Source organism: Marmota flaviventris, chromosome 1 (assembly GCF_047511675.1).
Source record: "Marmota flaviventris isolate mMarFla1 chromosome 1, mMarFla1.hap1, whole genome shotgun sequence".
NCBI lineage: Eukaryota > Metazoa > Chordata > Mammalia > Rodentia > Sciuridae > Marmota > Marmota flaviventris.
The window spans coordinates 20,363,752-20,390,130 of NC_092498.1; the positions used below are offsets into that span (position 1 = coordinate 20,363,752).

At 36.4% G+C, this 26,379-nt stretch overlaps 1 protein-coding gene across 1 annotated transcript in view; it reads right to left on the bottom strand.

The window, feature by feature from the left end:
* Nucleotides 1-26,379, bottom strand: part of Exoc4 (exocyst complex component 4) — a 765,522-nt gene that overhangs the window by 124,279 nt on the left and 614,864 nt on the right. Inside the window, exon 13 of the mRNA XM_027950110.2 lies at nucleotides 18,145-18,300. Coding sequence (XP_027805911.2) covers nucleotides 18,145-18,300 — 156 coding nt within the window. The remainder of the gene's footprint in view (nucleotides 1-18,144; nucleotides 18,301-26,379) is intronic.

Genomic DNA, 26,379 nt, shown 5'->3' on the forward strand with positions numbered 1-26,379 from the left:
GAAAATGTGATATATATATATTTTTCAATGAAATATTACTTAGATTTAAAGAAGAGTGAAATTATGGCATTTGCCAGTAAATGGTTGGAGTTGGAGAATATCATGCTAAAAGAAATAAGCCAATCCCACAAAACCAAAGGCTGAATATTTTCTCTAATATGTGGATGCTAATTCACTATAAGGCAGTGGGTGGGCACTAGGGAAGAACAGCATTACCGTAGATTAGGTAGAGGGAAGTGATGGGAGGGGAGGGAAGGGTTGTGGGATAGGAAAGATAGTAGAATGAAACAGACATTATTACTATATGTATATATATGACCATATATATATATATGTATGTATGACCATATATACATATATATATATATATATATATGACCAACATGATTCTGCAACATGTACACTCAGAAAAATGAGAAATTATATCCCATCTATGTTTGATATATCAAAGCACATAAATGCATTCTACTATCTGACTTCTTAAAAGAAATAAAGATGGTAGAGTTTGATGATCGTTATTATCCAAAGTTACATGTATGAAGACAGGAATTGGTATGAACATACTTTGTATACAATTAGAAAAAAAAAACCTAGAGAAAAAGATTTTGAAAGTCTTCACTGTAAAGAAGTGATACATATTTGAGATAAATGTGCTTAATCTGACTTAAACATTATACAATGTATACATATATTGAAGCATCATAATGTACTATATTAATATGTATGGATTTAATAGTTTTATGCATCACTTTAAAATAAATTAAAAATCATATAAGGTATTCTTTACTTTTCATTAAAATCTTTTTATAATTAAAAAAATAAATGAATAAAATAAAGATATTGTGTCTAACTACAACTAAAAAAAGAAAAAGAAAAAGAAAAAAAAGAGAAAGAAATACTGAAAATCCTCATCAAAAATGAGAAAACAAATGGGCATGTCAAGGATCCTGGAATGGCAAACAGGAAGATGTGGGTATAAAGTTATCAGAGCCAAACTGGGAGGCAATGAGTGGCTGGCCTGGGGCTGCTCTGTCCTTGTGGCTCTGGGCTTACTAAAGATGCACCGTCCCCAGCAGAATGTCTCAGTGCCACAGTGATCACCCAGCATCTGTAGCAGAACTATTTCCTCTTTCTAGATCTGAATTGTTACATAGTCTTCATCTTCTGCTTATTATGAAAATAGGTTACTTAATGAGGACATTACATAATTTTGAATGTTGTGGGCAAAAGAATGATCACTATGCTGAGAAGGTGAAGTAACAAACTCAGAAGAAATAGGCACTCATCACCATCCAGAGATCATCTGATATAGCCCAGAAGAGAAGGCAGAACTCAGAATGTGCAGGTTTTAGGTAGTAAACTGCACAGGAAGAGTCCCCTTCACAATCAGCTGGCCAATGAGCTTACACAGAAGCTTATGAAACTGAAGAAGGGCATTAAACCTGTTAAAGCTTAATTTTCACCACACAATATTTTTTAATCTTTAAAGAGCCTGATCTGACAAGAATCCATTTAAAAGAATTTTGCCAAGAGTGCTAAACCTGTTTAACTTAATTTTACCACACAATTATAATCTTTAAAGAAGACTATCTGACAAGAATTCATTTAAGAGAATGTTACCAAAGATGCACAAAATTATCTCCATTTAGTCTTTAAATAATTCTGTTATTCACTGAAAGGAAGGCCAAAAAAAATCTGCATTTTCAGCAGACTAAATGAAACCATGAAAAAAACATCATAAATGGCTTCAAAGTGATTGATTTGCATATATGTTGTTATATCTGATCAAGAGAAAATACACTTAGATCCAACCCTCTCTCCCCAAGTCCCCATCCCAATTCTTGTACCACTGCTTCCTACTGCTGAGCCCAGCCCTGACATGGCACAAGAGTCTCATACACAGGACAGTTGGGAAGGATGAAGAATGGTTCAAGTGGATGGACAGATTTCTCATATATTGAAGGGACAGTTTGGAATTGCCTTCCTTGCTTGAAAAAATTCTGCCAACACCATTGCTGAGAGATGTACTCAAAGTCATATTCACAATCATGGTATCCCATTCAATAATGCTGCTGACCAGAAACTTGTAGCAAAACAAGTGAGGTGGGGGCCCCAACTCCTGGAATTTTCCTCTCATATTGTACACTCAATTGTTCAGATAGAGGTGGCCTGACACAGGGGTTGAAGTGGCTTAGGCAGAATTTAGCCATGGCACCAGGAAAAATATTTAAAAGGCAGGAGTTCTGGAATACTGTGATCCAGAGACCAGTGTATAAAAGCCCTCCCTCCACCGATCCAAGAACAAGAAAATGTAACTTAGGAGTACAAATGATCCTCTGTTCAGCACTGCTACACATGGTGTCATACTCTTTCCCCTGCAGCTTGGGGCTAAGCTAATTTATTGATGTACAGGAAGGGATACTTCCATTGAAAATACAATGACTGCATTGAATTGGAGGGAGAAGTTGTCATCTGATTATTTGACACTTCTCACATTACTGAACCAGGCAGAGAGTGTGTTGGACTCACTGGGTCCTCTCTTCCTTGTCCATAGTAGAAGTTATGCAAAAAAACATGGTAGCCTAATAAAGGCAAGCCGACTAGGAAGTCAGGTCTTCAGGGAACAAAGGCTACATTCAGCACAAACAGGTAAAGAACTCTGACCAGCTGCAATGTTGGCCAAGGACAAGGGCAGCATGGGATGCTGAAGTAAATATATCCCACTGCCTGTGACCAGTAATAGAAAGGACTGCAGCAGCCTTACATAGTTTGTATTGATTGATGCTTTCTGTTTTTCACTTCTCCATCAATTTTTCATTATATCAAAGTGTATAAATACATATGACCTCATTACATATTAAGATGTTTTAAAGGTACAATTCATTGTCAACAAGCATATCTTCAATATTGAGCAACCAACATTTTCCAGGTCTATCACCCCGATAGAAACTGTGTCCATTGAAAAGTAACTTTCCATTCCTTCCTCTCCCTGCTGCAGTCCCTAGTTACTATATTTTACTTTGTGTCTGTGAATTTGCCTATTTTAGATACCTCATATAAGTGGAGTCCTACAATACATGTTCTTTTGTATCTGACTTATTTCACTTAGCATACTGCTTTTGAGGTTTATCTCTATTATACATCAGATTTCCTTCTTTTTCCAAGGCTGAATACTCTATCATATGTCCATTACCACATTTTATTTATCCATTCACCTTTGATGGACAGCTGGATTGTTTATACCTTTTGGCTTCTCTAAATAATGCTCCTATGAACATTGGTGTACAAAATACCTATGCTGCTTAAAATTGTTTTGAGTATATACCTAGGAGTGGAATTGCTGGATCATATGGTAACTATTTTTTTGAGGAATAACCAAACTGTTTTCTACGGTGACTGCACCTTTTATATTCCTGCCAAGAGTGCATAAGAGCTAATTTCTCCATGTCCTTGACAACATTTGCTATTTTCTACTTTTTGTTTGATTTTTAAAAAATAACAGCCATGGGTATGGGTATGAAGTGGTATTTCCTCTACTATTTTACATGAGCAGCACTGGCAGTGACAAACTTTCCAATTAGTTCAGAGGTCACCCAATACGAGGATGCAGATCTGACCTGAAATGGACGCCTGTCGAGGTCCTAGACTTGAAATGAATGGAATGACTGATGGGATTTGAGTCTATCTTGCTGGAGAGAATACCTTTATATGTGATGAACAGGAACTAATTAAGCAGAAATGCAAACCTCTAAGATAAGTCTAGGGTGAGAATGGATACACAAACATCCCAGGCTGCTTTGCTCTAAGATTCATCATTCCCCATCTTTCCCCTGCTCTGATCTGTACTGAGGGGAGAGGGATCTGACTCTTGCTGGTTGGCTTCCAAGCTCTCAGCTGAGTCCTGACAATGGGAATCCCTGGTGGGAAACTGAAGGGCAAAAAGAGAAGAGAAGCCAGGGATTATCCCCCTTGCTCATATCTCTAGCAATGGCAGCACCTCCTCCATGGCTCTGGTTCCCACCATGCCCCAGCTTCCTTCTGCTGCTTTTGTGCTCTGCTAACTTGCCTGTCTGGTTGGTATTACAGCTGGGGGGCAGTGGGGTCATGATGGTCATGGCAGGGATAATGGCTCCTTGCTCTTGCTAACATGTGGGTTATCTTAATATCCTCTGCTTGAGGCTCAGAACCTCATTAACCTATGTAACCAATTTCCTGTGTTAAATACTCTCTGAGGTAAATACCTGGAGTGACTTTGTTTTCATGTTAGACCTTGACTTATCATGATATTTCACTATGTTTAATACCAATATATTTAATACTACTTGGAATTGATTAAAGTTCTCAGCAAAGGGATCAGTAGTTCTGTCACTTAGATACAGAACCTGAAATATGTTAAGGTGACCTATTAAAAATCACTCAGGCAGGGCTGGGTCAGTGTTTGCCTAGCATTCATGAGTCCCTGGGTTCAATCCCAGCACTGTGAAAAAAAAGGAATCACTTAGGCATTATCTGGTAAAGCTGAGACTGATAAAGGTAATAAAAAAGTTGAGGTCACCTACTTAGATTCCTAATAATGCTGACTGATTCTTATGAGATGTGACAATGACACTTCCATTTAATTCTTCTACTTTTCACAACTACTCAATTTTCAGCCCTTTCAAAACCTTCCTAATTTGTCCATGTCAAAAATAATGGGGGTACTACTATTCTGATGAGTTATTTAATCAGTTTTTCAAAAATTGTTTTTCTAAAATGATCTTTGCTAAACCCTCACAAATAGAAAGTAATAAAACTGTCTAGCTATCTTGATTAAAATTTAATTTTTCCTCCTAGGAACGCTCCTTCTCATCACTAAGTTGATCCTTCAGTGGTTTTCATGCATGTGCATGTCATTACACGCTGTCATCTGCATAGCTACTTTTTTGTATTTAATAAGTAATTGCTCCTCCTTTAGTGATCATGTTCAAGGATTTTTCATTTGTTTTATCAACTTTTCTTCTACCATTTAAAATCTGCAATGCATTTGATGAGATGAGGCCATACAGTCCCACAGTGTGCAGAGCACATTGGGAAGAAGTGTGTTCTTTGTAATCAAGTTGCATAAGGAGAGATATCAGCAATGCTTCTTCCCCTGCCTCCTGTTCAATACTCACAACAATGTTCATTTAATTTTTTTTCTAGTTGAAGGGAAATTAAGGCTTCTGGATATCTGCTCACTTAGAAAATAGCCATAGAAATTCACCATGTCTGTAATTAAGGTGTGGGGAGGTGGGTGAGGGAATCAACTTGTCCCCTGTGTCTTTAAATCAGTTTGTTCCCTGGGACAGGCACAGAACATTAGACTTAGGAATTTAACTAAGTTCTGTCCTAGATCCTGTGGTGAATTCAAGGCACATGTTAGTAATAAGCATACTTAATGCTAAAATCTTAGTTTCTAAATAACATTCCCTATAAAGGAAACCAGGATTCTTAGGAGAAATGGCTGGCTTCAGACTTGGGAAGTAAAAATACAAGATGAGCTTAGATCATTTTGTTGTACTAGAAGTGATGAAAGATTAAAGGGGTCATCCCAACAGAAAAAAGGATTATCCCTGGCTATATCTGGGACAATCTGAATCTCCTCAAACTAAAAGTAATAATGACTTCCATTTTCAGTCATGATAGAGAAATTGGTATTGAATCAGCCCTCCTACTATGGGCCAACCATAAAACTGGATAAAATAATTAAATGTTCAGATGTTAAGCAACAGGCAGCATGAAACAGTAACCTCCTGGGAGAAGGAAAACAATGAAGTAAATTCCATCCCAGTTTGCCATCTGGTGGCATTATTTGACTTCAATACAGACCATATCAATGTGTATATATGTAAATATATGTATGCAAAATATATATCTGCAGTATATACACATGCACTATGTATATGTGTGTATACATATATCTTAATATAGCACTGAACTAGTAATAAGTATTTATTTCTAATATCACTGAACTACAGTAGAATACACATTCATTACAATTATACCTGGAAGAGTAATCAAGATAGATTATCTTCTTGGCAATTATACCACATTTTGGGCCCCATTTTTTTTATACCTTTACTTTATTTATTTATGTGTTTATTTATTTATATGTGGTGCTGAGGATCGAACCCAGGGCCTTGAACATAGGAGGTGAGTGTTCTATTGCTGAGCCACAACCCCAACCTGGGCCCCATTATTATAACAAATACAGTACATTTTATAATAATTATTATAAAATAAGTTTTCAAATAAATTTTACTTCTGTAACTTAAATGAACAAATTCCTTAAAGTTTAAATTTGAAAACAAATAGAAAAAGTAATAGAAAATGTAAATTGCTATATTAAAGAAATCAAAATAAGAAAAAGCTCCTAAAAAAGAAAAATACAAGTCCAGATTGCTTTGCTGTTGAATTCTATCAATTCTATCAAGCATTTAAGAAAGAAATAAAACCAGTCTTACATGAACTTTAAGAGAAAATAAGAAACAGAACAAAATGATGTTAAGGATGTGAAGGAGTTTAGCAGTTTAGCAATTTCATATGCCTAACCTATAGCACAGCAATTCTACTTCTATGCCATTGTCAAAAGAATAAAAGCATACAAAGACAGCCATTTAATAGTAATTAATGAACAACACAGCATCATTAACAGCAGTTTTATTTATCACGGAATGAAACTGGACACAACCCAAATGCCCATTAACAGGACAACTGAAAAAATGAATTGTAGCATATCCATAACAGTGGAAACAGCTCAAGAATAAACAGCAGAAAGTACTGATAAAGGGATGATATAGTATGATAATAGGGTTGAAGCTCAAACCATTATTCTGAATAAAGGAAGTCAGACACAAAAGGGCATTACTGTATGATTCTGTTACTGTGGAATTCTAGAATAGGTAAAACTATAGCAGAGATATCAGAGCAGTGGTTGCTCTGGAGAGGCAAAAGAAATCTTTCCGGTGGTAGTGAGTGTGTTCTCTATACTGACTGGGGTGCAGGTTATATGTGTGTATGAACCTGCCAAACTCACCCAATTGATCACTGAGATCTGTTGTATTACATTGTAAGTAAATTATACCTCAATATTAAATATAAATGAAAAGAGCGAGAGAGAAAGGAGAGGGAAATGTAGAGGTAGGGGAGTTAGAGGAAAAGCTCTTTTTAAATAAAAGAATGACTTAATGTTTCAGACAAGGGTTATCAATGGATGCTGAAACTATGGAAAGTTGTTACAGAAGAGGAAAATCACATTGTGTCAGAGTGCCACCCCACAAAGAATATTAATTAACCTCTTTTATTAATTAATAACAAAGGAAATAAACCTTGACCAAAAGGAGATCTGGCAGTACTACCTTGCCCAAATGGTCAGCTTGGCTTTCCTCCATGCACATAGCCAGGCTTCACAAGAGGGCTGCAGGTATAATATATCACGTATCTGGTGATCCTGACAGAAACAGTCATGCTGAATATAATCACAAAGAAACTGGTAGATGAATTCAGACCTCTGCTTGACATCTCATCCAAAGATTCCAAGTTACAAATAAATAGAGGGAGTTAATGAGACTGTTGTTGTACATTAGTGAAAACGGAGGTGCTAAAACACAATATGTGAACCTTGAGTGAATCCTGGATTTAAAAAGAAATGTAGGTGACATTTTTGAGGGGCAACTGGGAAAATATGACTGTAGATATATGCTGGATAAAGTTTTGAATGAAAGTTGATTTCATTAGGTGTGGTATGGTAAGTAGAATCATGGCCCTGCAAAAAAGTTCTAATTGCAGGGACTGTGATTATGTTACTTCAGTAAAAAAGAACTTTACAGATGAGATTAAGGTTAAACACCACATTGAGATGGGGAGATTATCCTGGATTGTCTGGGTGTATTAAATCTAATTACATGGTCCTCAAAAACAGAGCACTTCAAGTGATTGGTCAGTGAGCAAGATGTGATCATGGAAGAAGGGTCCGAGAGAGAGGCTGTGTTGCTCACTTTAAAGATGGAGGGAGACTACAGACCAAAGTGTGATGCTAGTCTGTAGAAGGTAGAGTGACAAGGAAATGGATTTTCCTCAGAACCTCCAGAAAAGAAAGACAGCCCTGCAGAAATCTCTATTTTATCTTATTGAGACTTAGGTTGGAATTCTGACCTACAGAACTGTAAGGACAGATTTGTGTTTTAAGCCACTAATTTTTGAGTAATTTGTTAGGGCAGAAACATAAAACTAATACATACTGTAAGGAGGTAGGTATTGAAGAGGGGGTCTTTGTTCTTGGGAGATGCATGCTGAAGTTCAAGGGAGAATGGTCACTGTGTTTGTAGCCTACTTTTGGAAGGCTTGGCAGGAAGGAAGTGTATGTGTATTTAGAGAGAAAGAAGAATGTACATGACAAATAGTAACAGCAAGTCCAAGTCAGTGTACAGTATATATGTATTCCTTGGATTGTTATTTCACATTTTTTGAGGGTTAAAAAATTTTTCAATTTTTAAAAAACAAAAAAGTCTAGGCTCAGGAGAAAACTAAGAAGTGAGAAACAGGGCAATGGTTGGGCTTTTCAAAATTAGTTTCTCCCTTATCTCTAAGTTTCTAACCAGTGTTGAGTTTCTAGAAATGAAGGTTTTATATAAGGTATAATATAACATGTGTGATAAGAAGGCAATGCACCAAATTAAAAACTTGAACAATATTACTAAAGCCATCAGAACTCTTGCAAACTCTTTTTGTTGTTCTCATTTCAGGTCCAGAGAGATAATATTTAGAATGACAGTTATGTTTTCACATGCTTAATTTATGAATGCATAAATGCATACTGTCTTATTTTTCTTTTCTTTTTGGGTGGTGCTGGGGATGCTAAGCACCTGTGCATGCTAAGCAGATGCTCTACCTACTGAGCTACATCTCCAACCCTGTCTTTTTCTTCTCTCGGCCTCCTCCTCCTCCGCTTCCTTCTCCTCCTCCTTTTTGTCTTTATATAAGTATTTTTGAGCACTTTATATGTTACGTTCTTATTAGGGAGCACAGAAAAAATTATATGCATAACCAAGTCTTTTCTTAAAGAAAAAAGGGCTATAGCTACCAACGCTGTAGCGGGGCAAAGGTCTAGAAACTAAATTGCAGGCACCATTCTGTTAGGGGCAGCTTTGCCACCTCTTGGGCTCCTTTTCTAAAAGAAAAGACACAAAAGCATCATTCTGACAGAGATTAGCTGGTAGCAAAAGATTGGGGTTCAAAGAGCTGGTCTCCAATTAGAGGCTAAGATTTTGATCACAGGTCAATGTAGGTAACTGTGTGATAAGTTCAAATGCATTATTATGGGAGATTCATTATTGTTAAAAAAAAAAACTTTTCCTACTTGAATCAGATCTGCATAATTTATATAAGAAGAAATTCTTTAACACTTCTCTATAATTTTATTTTTAATTTAAGCTGCTTTTCTAGCAGCATAACTTTGTTCCTTTGCCTGTATTATTAATGTATTCTATATATTATGTTAAACAGTTAACTTAAAAATCTCCAATTGCTAATGGAAAACTAGAGCTCAGATTTTAGGTAAATAGTTAAGTATCAACACTCAAAGATTCCAACACTATCCTTTTTCTTATTTAACTCCACTATTTGTATAACAAGGAGTACAAGAAGGCAGGCCTGTGTGCATTCAACAAGCATATATTGAGCAAGTACTGTGTGACTCATTCTGTTATTCAACACCAAAATTCTAGAGCAATGACTCACTCTAGTCATTTGCATTACACTTCTGATATCAGTGTTGAATCCTGAATTGATCTGGGAACTTGATGGTTTCAAAACCTATTACAAGCAGTCTTTGCTTTTGTGCAGCGTTTTGCTGAAAACTTCATTGGCCAGTAAACATCAGAGAATTAACCAAAGTTTCTTATAAAACAGCATTATAATTGAAGGTTGTTTTTCTGAGGCATCAAATAAATGATGAATGTTTGCAAATATATGCCATGAATGTAAACATACTAAAACTAGAACTCTAATTAATAACTAAAAATAGTGAAATTATATTCAAAGTTTGACAAAATGGGCAGAATGCACTAGGTGTACTCATTATACAAGGAGTTCCAATCTATTCCAGATTGTAAATCCAAAACATAAAAACACAACATAAATAAGACTTAATACGTCAGTTAAAATAAATACACATGCGTGTATGTACACACACACACTCACACACACACACACATTCAGGCTCACTATTTTTGAAAAATGACCAATAAATCTAGACTCACTGATTGTGGTTGGCAGATGAGATGGAGGTGCAGAGGAATGAGGGGACACACAGCAAATTAGAGGCAGACTGGGGCAGGAACTAAGGCTCAGTATCACGAGTTTCTCCACATTTTTAAAAATATCCCTTTTTTGGAACAAGAGTTCACTGATATATCCGTGGGTAAAGAAAGTGAAAAATTCCATGAAAATTGATGCTGCTAACAATAAGCAAAAAACCTGATTGCAAAGCAGCATCTTAGAGACTGTGGCACCAGCCCAGAGTTATGGTGTGGAAACTAAACTAGGAATAAAGTTGCATTGACTTGCTTTGTTAGCTAAGAACAAGAACACATCTTTTTTTAGAAAAGCCACTCAAGCTTGGCCACTAAGTTTCCTTCATAGATGTTGTTGAGCAACACTAGACATAAACAATTAAGCACAAGCTGTTTCTTTAGCTGCTGGAACTTCCAGGGGGTGCAGGTTTTCTACAGCACTCACACAAATAGTAATAGTTTCCCATCAAGAACATGTCTTGAGCTGAGAGACATTATCAGTGTATGATTAAAATAATCGACTACCACTTATAATTTGAACATAATATACTTTGGCTTTTCGACTACATAGAATGATGATGTTTAAAAGCTGAAATTTATATAGCATTGAACACTTTCTCCAAGTATTCTTCTAAATCTGTTCAAAGTAGAGACACTAAACAATTGATCTTAAGCCAGGGCACCCAAGCATCAGATCTTCAAGTGAGTCTCTTAGACTAGAGAGAAGAGATGAGAAACAGGGTGTGGTCTTAGGAGAAAGACACACACACACACACACACACACACACACAGATGGGAACTTTAGTGCAATGTATTCTCAGTACAGAAGAGTGAATGTTTTGTATAAAATTGGTGAAAAATAAAGATAAATGAAGACAAAGTTTTTTTTTTTCAGGGATAAAATTGTTAGAATGACAGTGTATTTTGGAGAATTAGTGAACTAGAAGCAAATAGTGACAGGGTTTGAGGATGTATGGAGTTTTTTTTAAGCAAGTAAAAATTTTAAACCAAAAGTAATAATTACCCATGGTTAAATGATGAGCACTGACCCCCATGCCACTCCTCCCCAGCCTCTGTCCTGTGCCCCAAGAAAAAATGCAGAGGTTTTGAAAAATAGTTTCTTTCTCTTAGTTCTTCTAGTGATCATGTTCATCTAGCTAAGTAATCTGTTAAAACTGCTTCTTGTTGATGTGTTGATTTTAGAGATTTTTATTCTGATCTCCTGCTTGATGGGTGGGTAAAGACTTAGCTTACTTGGGTCTCCTCCTCTTGGCCCCAATGACATCCCCCACTCCTTCCTAACATATAACGAGTTTTAGCTTTTACTAGTCTCTTCTTCATATGTTTACACATAGCTTTACCTTAAGGGGCAACAGATATCGCCCCCTAAAGTGTCTGCTCATTTGTATGACTCTCTCCAGACTGGGAGCTCCTAGCACAATGGGAAGCCCTGTGGCTTGCAGGAAGGGAGAGGGCTGCTGGGAGAAGATGCTGGGGGAGTTGATACCTGAGTTGAATCTTAAAGCCAAGCTGTGCAGGTACAGGAGGTATGGTGGGATGATCAGAGGGCATTCAGGAAGGAGGAATGGGAATGGGAGATGACAAGGGGTAGTAAAGCAGTGCAGATTGAAAACCTTAAAAATTTCAACAGGAAAAGACAGATATGAGGAGGTGAGTGGCCCTTCATCATCTGGCAGGGACTTTCAGCCTTCAGTAGAGACAGAGAGGGGAAGCTGGCAGAAGGCACAGGCCTTGCAGCAATGATTTTGCAAGTCTCATTGCCTGCCCTGTCCTGCTCACCTTCCAGGGCCCCATCCTGAACATCCTGTCCACCATCGTGATGGCAAGATGATCACTATCAGCCTCAAGGGCTAAGGTGGACTAAATTGGAAGGATGACAGTTTTTTCCTTTTACTAAGACTGCAAATGAGAAAAAGAGAAATGGGATTAAATGTACACCTAATGAAAAATATTAAATAATTCCATGAACTGAAATTAAATAAAAAATGCAGAGAATATCAAATTAGTGGCTTTTTAATAATACTAACAGGATTGTACTTGCCAAATAATTGCCTAGAGAGACTAGCACTTATGCAACTTGTAGGGGAGATTTTAAGTTTGTTTTCTCCTCCCTCTGCCTCATTTACTACCAATCTTTTGACAACAAGAACTGGATCACTAAGAAAAAAAAAGAACTTTGATGTAATAACAAAGTGCCTAATTCAGTCATCTTGAACATTAATCAATATGTTTGTTGCAGTCTCTAATTAATGGCCTGTCTTTTTTGTTTTATTTTGGGATGTAAGTCTGCTTCTCATCCTGACTTACATCTATCTATGAAGTTTGTCTGATTTAATGAAGGTAGGAAAAGGGAACATTTTAGCAGAACATTTTCTACTCTTGCACTTATTTGATATAGTCATGTTTTTAGATTCATTTTTCCTCTTATAAATATATTTTTAAAGTCATATTAAGCACCCAGAGGTAGTGAAATCAATGTCAGCACCCACTGAACATTTTCTTCAAGGTAGCTAAAGTCTTTTTCTTGCATCTCCTCTTTTATTTGCTTCCTCAAATTTATCTAAAGATTTTTGAATAGTTGTAGTTAGGTAGTACATGTTAATAGCCATTGCTTACGTTATGCTAGGGACCTTTTAAATTTTCGAGTGGAACTTTTCAGAAAATTATTAATGCTCTACTTTATGCAATTTCTATATCAAAATGTATTCCTACCTGTGCTAGATTTCTGCTTCTCTTATAATTGTCTAATTTGAACTGGATAAAGAAATAGAACAGATATAATGACCCAAAAAGGAAAACAAAACAAAACAAACTAGGTAGAGTCAATGCTGAGGACCAGAATTCAGGCCCATGAAGCTTCCTAAGGGAAAATGTTTCTATGTGTGTAACTTTCAGGAGTCTACTCAAAGCACCATCTTATAGTTTAAAGCATCCCTATTACTCACATTTTATGATTTTTAATTGAAGAGTGGCTGATTTTTCCAGTTTTTAAAATTCATTTTATTCATTCAACATCTTAAAGGACCTAGGATTCCACAGAAGTCAGGTAAAGGTGTTTTCTGCTTTTATTCAGACTCTTTTTTTTTCATTACTCACATAATACAGAAGTCATGCCAAATACAAACTCAGAAATTATCATAATCAACCAGTTGATCATTGAAAACAATATTTTGTGATTATTTAATCATCTTAACTAATAATTTATAAAACAACAAAAATGAGTCTAAATGAGCATCCACTCATTTGATTCCCCAAGTTGTAAAAGATACCTTCTAAATAACTAAATAGCTACAAATGGGCTCTCTTCCATATTCAGGACTGCATCACCCTCTATCCCAAAACTACACACTTTAGTTTTATAATTTTATATTTCATCCCCTTTGTGTTCTCCTTCCCTTTTCAACAATGGTTATTTCTATTTTCTTTGCTTTGACTAGGGAAACTTATGACTCAGAGGAAAATAAAAGAAGCATTTTTAATGCACCTATAGACTTGGTTTCAATACATTATTCTCCCTAGACATAGCTGGATATGTGCTGTTTTAAGTCTGTTATTGGAAGGAATACATATATCAAATATAACAGTGAATGTCAAAATATCAAACAAATCTAGTCAAAGTGCCAATGTGATAAAGCTTTTGACCTTATCAGAAAATGATGACTATCAGTCAAGATTATGATGGTGAATGAAAATAAAGAAATGACTCAAAAGTTCAAAAATGTAAATTCCGGATCCATTTTTAGGTGGCTGACTCCAGTGTGGTGGCTCAGGGAGCCAGGCGACCTGGATTTACATTCTAGCTCTGTCACTTGATAGCTCTGTAAACTTGGGTAAGTTGCTAATTTTTCTGCGCCTCAGTCTCCTCATTTGTTGAATGGGAGTAACAGTTCTTGGAAACTCATAACATCACTGTATGGTGGGTGCCAGGCTCTGTTAGCTCTTACTATTTAGATCGTTGAAATCGATTGTACAATCTGTCCTTAGACTTAATTCTTTATCATTCACCTCTCTACCTGCTATAGTTCAAGACTAGTTTTTAGGTTTTTATGTAATGTTTGATCCCTTATAACCTGAAAAATCTAGCCCTGGTCCCACCAATCCCATTTAAGAATTTTCAAACCTGGTTCTAGAGGAATGATACCTATTCTTTGAAATTCAGGGACCCTGAATGGATAACTGGTTTGGGGGGACTTTTTCTAATACACCTGGCCTCCCCACCTCCTACACAGCCCTTCCCTACCTCCTTTACTCCTCCATACCTTCTTCCTTCTGTTAATTACACCTCCAGCAAGCAGGGCTGCCTTTTATCAGTGGATACTCCCTGATCCCAAAAGGATAAATACATACATATACCTGACAGGTGCAAAGACAATCGTGCTAAAGAACCTGCTTTCAGCTTCCTTGGGAATAGAAGGGTATTTGCTGTTTTTCTTTGCTATTAAAGCCCTGGCTTGACCTAGTTTGTTCCCCCTCTATTCAAAATTAAACCTGGAAATAATACATTTTATTTTTTAGTTAAAAAAAAAGAATAGAAAAGGGCTTTGTTTAGTAATGAAGGGAATGTAACCTTTATTGGATGCAAAGGGCACTGGATTCTATATTCATCTCGGTGCCAAATACCCTTCTGAGCTTTAAAAACTAATTATAGGAGGAAAGTGTGACTTTTCAGTCCTTTTGGCTCGAGCCATGTTCTCTGGCGCTCTAATGTGCTGCTCAAGGCTCTCCATCAGCTCAACCATAATGAATAGCAATGAAGAGCATCCTTTCCTCCTGACTTGCTTTCAACTTCTAATCCAGAAGAGAATGTGACAGTTTAAAAAGAAAGAATCAATCAACATACAAAACAAAACAGATCGCAAAATGTAGTTCTCTTCTGTTAAAGGAAATATAATTTGTTTTCCAAGTCATGTCTACCAACAAAAACATGAGCAAATCTTTGAGGCTTATTCAGGAAAAACAAACACAAAAATAGAACCAGACAATATGATGAAATGTATGTAAAATTTAAAGACAGACAAAAGTAAGCTATGAATATAGAAATCAGAATAGTGGTTGCTTTGAGGGAAGGAAGGCCATTTGAGAACAGTCAAAAATTCCATATTTTGATCTGGGAGGGGGTTACAAGGGTATAATCATGTTTATATATTTCAGTGTGTTATACAATTAAGACTACACCTTACTTCATGTCTTCATGTAGATCGCACCAAGAAAGCTAAGAAATGTTAACATAATTTGTTTTTCCTTCAAGTTTAAGATGGAAAGTGATACAATTCTTTCATAAATTCAAGAGGGAAAAAAAAAGGGTCTTATTCGTAGCTTTTCTAAATCAAAAAAGTGAGGCATACACAGACGTTCATCTCTGGCTCAGCATTCTCTTCTCTAAAATAGAGCTAGAAACTGTTTCCTTTAATTCTATGCTATAGAGGATAACTAACACACCTGATTAAAAACCATTTGCAAGTATAAAACCCAATTCAAAAACTATAGAGCAATAAGCTGAGGAACAAGAAAAAGGCACATATTTACTTAAAGAGTCCTGCAAAGTTGGGAGAAATTGCTTCAGAAATAGCTTCTTAAACAACTATTAATGCTAACAGATATGGTTATATGAGTATACTTAAAGAAAAGGGTGAGAATATGCTTGCCCTAGACCTTTTAAGAATCTGGGAAGGCTAATATGAAGGTAATTCAGTGAGGAAGTGGAGCCCCGTGGCCTGGCTGGCTTCTGTCTTAGGTCAGTTTACTTATTTGTACTTGGGGCTCAAATTGATCAATCTCTTAATCCTCTTCACCTCTCCTGACAGAAAAAAAATCAGGAGGATACGCTCTCCTACTAAAGCCATGATAATGTGATCTAAATTAAGGAAGTATAGAGTGCAAGAATACAAAATTAAAAATTTTAGAATTTTAATTGATTTCAGAAGCTGAGATTTGGATATATATTCAGCACAATGGAAGTTTTGAAGGAAAACATCTATGTGACTTTGTATAAACAAAGGTTTCTTAATAGGGTACAAAACGGCATGTCCATAAAAGAATTAATAAACTAGATTTACTGAAACTTTTAAAAGTTTGTTTAGTAAAAGACACTGTTAGGAGAATAACAAGGCAACATGTCAAGTGGGAGAAGACTGATCCATCCATAACAGAGTTTCACCTGATGTATAAAGAACTCCCCAGAGTCTCTAGGGAGAAGACAGACAACCTATTTAGAAATTATTGGGAAATTATCTGAAACAACATATTATGAAAGAAATATCCAAATGGCCAAGAAATACATAAAAATAAATTGAAAGTTCTCATCATCTGTGAGAGAAATGCAAATTAAATAATAATGAGAGGGTTGGGATTGTGGCTTAGAGGTAGAGCACTTGCCTTTCACCTGTGAGGCACTAGGTTTAATCCACAGCACCACATAAAAAATAAATTAATAAACAAAGATAATGTGTGTCCATCTACAACTAAAAAATTATTAATAACAAATAAATAAATAAATAACAATGAGATACTGCTACAAACATACTGGAATGGATACAACTTAAAAGAATGAAAATGGCAAATGTTAATGAAATGTGGAACAACTGGCACTTTCATAGATCACTGGGAGAATGTAAATTCTTATGACCAATTTTCTTTGGAAAACTATTTGACAGTATGAACTCAACCAGCAATTCTTCTATTGGCATATACCCATGGTCACCAAAAGACACAGCAGAATATTTATAGCTATACTACTTGTTATTGCTCCAAAATGAAAGCTAAACAATGCTCACCAACTGTAGAATGAATAAATATACATATACACATTTCTGTACCTATGCGTATATACATACCACCACATACATACATAGTCATACATACACATAATAAAATATTTTCTAAATAACCTGTAGTGCTTACTACACACAGTGGTCTATTCAAAGTAAAGAGAACCTATACACAATATGGATAAATCTTGCCAACATAAGGTGGAACATAAGAAGCCTGTCATAAAAGAGTACATAACTGCATGATTCCATTTATATAAGGTCCAAAACCAGATTAAACTGTCTATGTAGTTAGAAATCAGATAAGAATAACTTGGAGTTCTCAAGTTGCTATGTTTCATCTCTTGTTGGTTACGTTATGTTTCTTTTCTTCTTTTTTTTGGTACCAGGGATCAAATCCATGGGTGCTCAACCACTGAGCAATGACTCCAGCCCTTTATAAAATTTATTTAAAAGTTTTGAGACAGACTCTTACTATGTTGCTTAGGGTCTTGCTAAGTTGCTGAGGTTGACTTTGACTCAGCCTCCCGAGTTGCTGGGATTATAGATGTGTGCCTCTGCACTTCGCTTAAGTTCTGTTTCTTGATTTGGATATTAGTTACAAACACATTCTGTTTCATCACCATGTTCACTAAACTGGCTTTGATATATGTACATTTCTATATATTTATTATGCCTCATACTATTGTGTGTACATGTATATATGTGTGTGGTATACGCACACACATACACACATGTGTGTACATATATATATATATATATATATAGAGAGAGAGAGAGAGAGAGAGAGAGAGAGAGAGAGAGAGGGGTATGTACATTTATATTTTTCTCAGTATATTGTATTAAATAAAAAGTAAACCATAGGTATATAAGAAGAGATGACATACTAAGAAATGATCAAGAGGAAATATTAGAAATCAAAAACACCCTAACCAGACTCCACAGGGCCAAGGAAGGAATCACAACCTTGAGGAGCTAAACATATGTACTTTCCTCCATATGTTTATATCACTTAGAAAACAGATCTTAAAAAAATAGATTTTTACCTTATGAAATCTTCTTCCTCTTCTCTCTTTGGCCTCAGCTGTTTGGGCTGAGCCATATTGATCCAGTTTGGTAGTGATTTCAAGAGTCTGCTGATATCATCGTCTTTTGCCCAAGATGCACTGATGACAAGTTTTTCTTCTGACTGGACAATGCCCCTAAAAATAGCCCATAAAAAAGGTGCTTTAGCACAATGCCTGGTATTCAGTTAGCTTTTTTTTTTTTTTCATTTACCTTAGCTGCAGAAAAAGATATCACATCCATCTCTCTTATAACATAATCCATTATCTGAGTAGGAAGCAGAAGCATCCATTAATAGGTCACATTATTGGGAGACATCATTTCTAGATTTCATTCTTAGTTTCTGAATTGTTGAGTAATCATGAAAGCAGATCATACTAATTAGCATTTCTTATCATGGTTAATCCCTCAGGATAAATAAATTGTGTGGTAGGTTAGGGGGTATCTTTCAAGAATATATTCAATAAATAAAAGAGGGATGATTGTATTTTTTAAAATGCTGCTAAATGACAACATGAGCGGTACCTGAAAGATGACAGAAGTGTTACAAAACATTATTCTCTGACTTCTTGGTTTAAACTATCAATTAGTTCTACTTTAAGTTTTTTTTTTTAAACTATAGACACTCCTTTATTCAAAACAAATATACCAACATAAATCTTTCTGTTGGGAGACAGAAAGAGCCTTTGATTATTGCTATCTCCAGTGGGCTTTAGCTAGTGACCCAGAGTTGACAGGCTTTTAATAAGTCCTTTAATAGTCCGCTGGGATCACTACTAACACTGCTTTTACCAGAGTGTACCTGAAAATTCACCTTAAATATTCCATTTCAACTTAATTAAAAAGCTTCTTTTTCTGTCACTAAGACTGATTTCAATGGCCTAAAAATCCTTATCAGTAATACTAGTGTTAGAAATGACATTTATTTATGAAGGAAGTGCTAATTAGCTGGATGCCCCCTGGAAGATGACCAAGGTTCCAGGAGGTTTCCCCATCCCAGGCAGAGATATCTTTTGTTGTAAGTGTCAACCTGGGAACATTATGCATTTTCAAGTAAATATATATATATATAAAATGTATTTACATATGCTAAAACTTGCTGGACCCAATAAACAATTTAAGGTTTGAAGACAAGAGAAGTTGAAGCCTCCAAACCTTGACTTAATTACAGCCTGACTTAAGGTAATGCAATAGTGCCCTGATTCTCTTAAGATAAGCTAGAATAAATAAGAGAACTGTATGTGATTTCTAGAATTTTTCTAACTCACTATAACTGAATGGTTTCTATTAGTTACCCTGGCCAGAGATAAAAATTTGAGTGTAGAACCTTCTTCCCTCTATTCTCCCAAATTACTCTCTGGGTGTTACCTTTTATTCCCTCTTTTCTCTTGTTATTTTCTGGCATCTTTCTGCAACATTAAAGGATTAATTAAAAAATCTAACTTTAATAAATTTTATAATCATACTTGCATTGCTGGGTAAAGAATGGTACCACCGCAGATTTCTGACATCTCATTGCAGGTGGACCCTCATTCTTTTTATGTGTCTCTGTTCAGCTTCCTCTCTCCACTTCTATAATGGATTTATAAACAGATAGCCATTTTGTTCTTTCTGAATCTCCACATTGCTTATTCTCCTTATCCTTCCTATCTGACAGAGAAGAGGGGACCTACTAAATATGGCTAAATATTCTGCCTCCCATCTCCAACAGATAATATGTTCAAATTTGTTCCTCATTTATTTCAAGTAATTTCTCTACTTAGGCTCTGAGGATCTATAATTATCCCTTTTCCTTCCTATATTTTTAGTATTTTTTCAATATTTTCTTAAAAAAAAAAAGATTTTTTTTTTCCCTTGATCCAACATTCTGCTCTACCAAAGCTCTTCTCTCTCCTTCAGATACTCATCAAATGAGTAGCCTGGGAACCCAGAGTTTTCCTGGTTCCATTCATGGTTAGAACAGTTCCTCTGCATAACTATGCACAAAAAAGCTCCCTCTCTCCCTGTCTTGGAGGTGTTAAAATGCCAGTCCCTGTTTGACCTCCCTATGTGATCTAATACCTTTGTGGCCTCTCAACTTTGACACTTATTTCTATGGCCTCTAATCCCTCTTTTGTTCATGACATCTGGAGAATTCTTTCTTCCTTTTGAATTTGGTTAGAGTTGGTTAGCTATTTGAAACACTTCTAAAGTTACACATTTTTATCTACTTTCCATATAAAAGGAGCAGGAAAAGGGCTTCCTAAAACTATTCACTCCATATTTTTTTGACAAGAAGTTAAAATTCAGTCTTAAACCAACTGTAAAAAGGGCTTTATAACCCAATTCCAGTGACGCTGCTTTACCAACCCACAGGCATGTTTTAATCTTCATACTCTTTGACCATTCTGAAGCATCCAATTTTTTTTTTATCACTCTTTTCCTAAAACATTATTCCTTCGTTTTCTATAATATCATTTCCTCCTGGTTGTATTCCTGCCATCCTAACCCCTTTCTTAGCTAAACTGATGGCTCTTTTCCTGTATCTATACTTCAAATGTTGTGTTTTGCAGATTCTGCATTCCTCACTTGGGCAATCTCATCTTCCTGCCAGATGTGACCAACCTGTATTCCAACAAATAAATTAATATCTCCAGGGCAGCCCTCTCTTCTAAGTCTGCATATCCAAAGGTTTACTGGAAAACCTGCTTGGTAGTCCCACCAGCATTTCAAATTAAAATGAGTCAAAGGAACTCATTTGCTTTCTACCCCTTTCTCTCCCACTAAACACCTGGTATCCCCTATTCAAGCCATGCTGTTGTTCAAGCCAGAAACACAGAGGCATCCTAATCACCCACAGTGATTACATCCTGCCAATTCCACCTCCTTACTATCTCATAAATCTGTCATTTCCTGTCCAGGTTCACTGCCATTAACCTATATTTAAACCCTCATCATTTCTCACTTGGATTTGGCAATAACCTTGTAATTGGGCTTTTTGCCTGAAGTACAAGACCATCAGTCCAACTCACCACACAGGTTGGAAGAATCTTATGTCTAAAAATCTTATGTCTAAACTACAGATATAATAATTGTATTCCCCTTCTCAGAACTCTCCAGTGACTCCTAATTCCATGTAAGACCAAGACCACACTTAGCAAGCATGAACATCTATCTTTCTGGAGGTACCTGCTGCTACTGCTTTCCTCCTTTGTCTTTGTTTACTGCTCCAAGCTTCTGTGCACGTTGGGTGAACATGCTGTATATTGTTTCCTGCTTCTCTGTATTATCACTGCCAGGGAGGCTTTTTTCTCATCCTCCTCCTTTGCCTCTGCTTATCAAGCACTACCTCCACTATGAGATAGGGATTCAGTAGAAAGATATACAGAGCCTCAAAGGAAATACCTATAATCCAACAAGATGCATCAAGATGCAAAAAAAGTGCCCAGGAAGAATTGCAATTCCTGAGCTACATGTCCTTGGCCCACACCCTTGACCCATGCCTGTGTAACATGAGCAAAACATGCAAGCACAGGAAAAACTAGAGTGAAAATGTGTAGCTCCACCCTGCTTCACCTTTAGTCCAGCCCCTAGGACCAGCCCTCTATAAATATAAACACCCCACACCAATGGGGTGCTGTTTCTCCCTCTGAAGTTAACCTGCAATCTCCCTTGAGTATTTATTGCTCTACCCCAAAGGCCTCTCTCTTGAGATTGCCTCCACTGTCCCTTGAATGTGTATCTATCTTCCTAAATAAACCTCTGTCTATGCCTTTGACTGGAGCGTGCTGAAATTCTTTTCCTTCACGTATGCCAAGAAACCCTGCAGGCCCTGAGTCAAGTTCCCCTTCTGTCTAGGAATTCTATGGACACTTCTTTGGAGACTGCTCTCCTGTGACAGTTCCTACCTTGCTACAGCTGAGTCCTCCCTTCTGTGTATGGCCCATCACTCTTACATCAGAGGTTTTCAACCTTGACTGCACATAAGAACCACCTGGGGAACACTTTCAAAAACTAGGCACCCAGGCCATACCAGACCAAGCAAATCATGATCTCTGGGGGCGGGGGCAACAAAAGATTTTCATTTCCCAGTAGATCCAAATGTGTGCACCCAAGGGTCACAATCATCACCCTGCACATTCTCTCACTGGCCCTGCTACACATTTTTACAAGTTTGGAGAGTTGATTTCTTATTAGTTTTTGTATCCTCGGTGCTCAAAACAATACCTGGTATTTGGAAGGTATATAAGAACTAAACTGGAGATAAAAATAAGCAGTCCTCAATTTAAGAAGTCTAGATAATGTATTAAACTAAAACCATTTTAGTGGGTTCCCTTTGCTTCTTCGCAGTAAATGACTCAGATGAGCTACTAAGTCACTTGGTGTTCAACAAAATCACAGATCATTCTGTGCCTCTTTGAATTTAATACAAAGAAGAATACCAACCTAGATGCCCTTCAGTAGATAAATGATAAAGAAAATGTGGTATATATACACAGTGGAATATTACTCAGCAATGAAAGAGAATGAAATCATGGCATTTACAGGTAAATGGATGAAGTTGGAGAATATAATGCTAAGTGAAGTAAGCCAATCCCCAAAAACCAAATGCCGTAATGTTTTCTCTGATATAAGGAGGCTGATTCATAGTGGATTAGAAGGGGGAAGCATGGGAAGATTAGACAAACTGTAGATAGGGCAAAGGGAAGAAAGGGAACCAGGGGGTAAAAAAAGATGGTGGAAGGAGATGGACATCACTAAATACAGGTATGAAGAAGACACGAATGGTGTGAATATACTTTGTATACAAGAAGAGAGATGAAAAATTGTGCTCTATATAGGTAATATGAATTATAATGCATTCTGCTGTCATATATAACAAATTAGAATTAAGAAGTACAATAAAAAAGAAAAAAATACAAATAAGAATAATAAATCAATATAGGTGTGTCTCCCTCTGAAAAAAATTAAACAGAAAAAGTCCTGACTCACAAAAGAAGTGAACCAAGGACTGATGACAACCTCTCCTTTCAACTATTAAAAAACTTCCTCAAAAACTCACTTTTTCTGAATAATCTGTTGGTATGACAGCCTACAATGATCTCTCCTTTGGAAAGGAAACAAAACTCTATCACTTTACAATGGTATTTTGTCCTACATAGTGGGTAGGCAGACTATGACCTGTGAATCTCATCTATCCATCAGCTGTCCTGTATTATGTCCTGTAAGCTAAAAAGAGTGTTGACATTTTTAAATGGTTTGTAAAAAAAAATTAAAATAATAATAATATTTTGTGCCATATATAAATTATGTGAAACTTAAATTTCAGTGTCAATGTCCGAAAAGAATTTTGGTTGGATGCTTCAATTCCTTTTAAAGCCACATTTCAGGCTGAATTCTGCTCTGCACTTACAAGCCCAAAATCTGACCCAAAGCATCTAAATCTTTGGGTCAGAGATAGTCTTTCCCCAACCCCACCCCCGCCCCCAAGCTTGGGATACAGTTTCAATAAGTGTGAGATGGTATTGTACACATCAGGGTTATAATTTTCTATTTTAGCATTTGATGGAATAAAACATTATCTTAGTGGGACACTATGTTAAAGGTACACATATTTTTTACTTAGGTATTTTTTAAACACCGAATTAATTCAAAAATTCAATATTATGTTACTACCTAACATTCATGGATCCAATTTTACTAAAGAATAGTAATCTGAATGAATTAAAATACTACTTCATCCTGCTCTTAACAATAAATATGTTAATTCATATTGGAATGAATACCAATCCCAAAAGCAATTCCAAATATTCTAATTTGAAATACTGGCATCAATTAGCATACAATTACCATAGAGGATTTTTTTTTTTTTCCATTCAAGTGGCAAAGTTTCCACCCTGACCAATTGCCTTGATTAGTTTTTGGTTTTGCGACAAACAGGATCATGTGGGTTACAAAATTCCAGGACATATCCAAATAGCCTTAAAAAAGAACACTGCATTCCTAACAGTTATTCTCTAAGAGAAATAGGGTTAATCATCTCTACCAGAACCATCATCTACTAATTAATTCACAGCTCAGTGGGCCACAGACAGAGCCATCTGTGAAACTATTTGTACCCGTTCCCAGGAGGAAGAGAAGATAGGTATACCTCTGGAAACAGGTGATAAGGCTGCCACAAGAAGGGTCCACCTTCTAGACACGGTTGAGTGGGTTTCATTCAGAAAACATCTGCTGGTGTCAACTCGCTCTGATGTGCATTGCTTCTGCGTTGGAGCAGTTGGGATGTGCAAGTGTGCATGGTCCCTGGACACAGCTGGGGTGCTGAGTCTTTCATTAGGTAAACAACCAGGGGCAGGTGGGGCTAATTGGATTCAACTGCTTGGTGACAACCAGGGCATGATGCTTACTTTACCAGACTGAATCTTTCAGACACTTCAAAAACTAGGAGCCAAGCTAGACAAATGAACCCTGGACAAAACTGCTCCAAATTAAACGGCTGTAGTCCAATTTAGACTGTGAATGACTGGGCCTGCAGCAGGCCAAACTGCAGAGCAGTGCCCAGAAACACAAGTGATAATGACAATGAGAGATTCAAAATAAGAGTCAGTATTATGCTACTGCTGAAGAAAATGAAACAAAACCAACAGGCAACCCAAACCAAGATCCCTCAAGATAAGATGGAAGAGAATACATAAGAGGAGAGAAACTTCAGATTATCTTTGATATCAATACCCCATGCTGGTCACACCCTATGGCGGTATGTATTTGTACCCAGAGGTTAGAAAACATCTGATAATTCTGGAGATGGTTCATGGGAAACAATTCAAGAGGACCCTAGGGAAGGAGGATTTGGAATCTGAGAGTTTACACAAGGTAACTCATAGAGATAATTTAATAGCGATCTTCAAATACACAAGTTCTCATATGAAGAGTCATAATTGTTGGACATTTAAAAGCCCAAGAAAAAATAGAATTATATTGTAGCATAGACAGTGGACCAATGATTAATATAAAATCTGTCTCAATTGTCATTGATCAGACTTTTCTTGTGCTAAGCAAATACAAACACATTCTGTGTTTGTATATCCTTAAGATCTTTATAAACAGATGTTAGACCAGGTAGCTCCCTGTTTAAACCTTGCATGTCTTCCCATTGCACTTAGAGTAAAATTCATATCCTCTGGTCTCAAGGTCCTTCATTAGTGATTCTTAAACCTGGCTGCATGTTAAACACCTGAGAAGTATTTTAAAAATATATCAATTTCACATGCTGAAGTGGGGCTCAGAGCTGGTATTTTTAAAGCTCCCACATAATTCTCACAAGTAGCCAGAAAAATACCCAAATGATCTGACTTCTGCACCTGTCTAACCTCATTCAGTATTCAATCTTTGCTCACTCTATTCTGTTTAATTTACCTGAGTTCACATAAGCTGTGAGCTAGATCCTATACTCTGCCTGTTCCTTCCTTTTCCTCTCTGTGGCTCCTTCTCATCTTTCAGAATTGAGCTCAAACATCACCATTCTTAGTGAGGCCTTTCCTGAAGCTGCCCCTCATTCAGAAACTCTTTTTTGGTGTTGTTATTTAAATCACACCATCCTCAATCCTGATAAATCTATTTTGTTCTTTCATTTGACAACTGATTATTTTTCATCTCCCTCTATTAGAATGTAAAATCCTGGAAGGCAAGACCTTGCTAGGTGATTCAGTTCTCTACTCCAGCCCTCAATAAATAATTGTGTATTTATTCAAAAATTTTATTCTTAAATCATAAATCAACAAATTATATCCAATATACATTTATGGGATACAAAGTAATGTTATGATTTATGACTATAATGTGAAAAATTAAATCAATCTAATGTGTCATTACAGATACTAGTTTTGTGTTGAGAAAGTTAGAAACTTATTGATTCTGAACATACATTATTATTTACTGTACTTATCACATTGCAATACACTAAAACAAAAAAAGTCTTCTTCCCCTGTTTAATAGCAGCTTTGTACCTGTGCCTCCCATCTCTTCATCTCCTTCTCCCAACCATTTGGTTACCACCATTCTCCTCTCTGCTTCTTTGAGTTTGATTGTTTTAGATTGCACAGATAGGTGAGGACATGAAGTTTTTGTCTTCCTATGTCTGCTTTATTTCACTTACATAATGTTTGCAAATTTCATGCATGTTTTCACAAAGGATGAATTTTCATTTTTAAAGCCGAATCATATTCCATCATGTA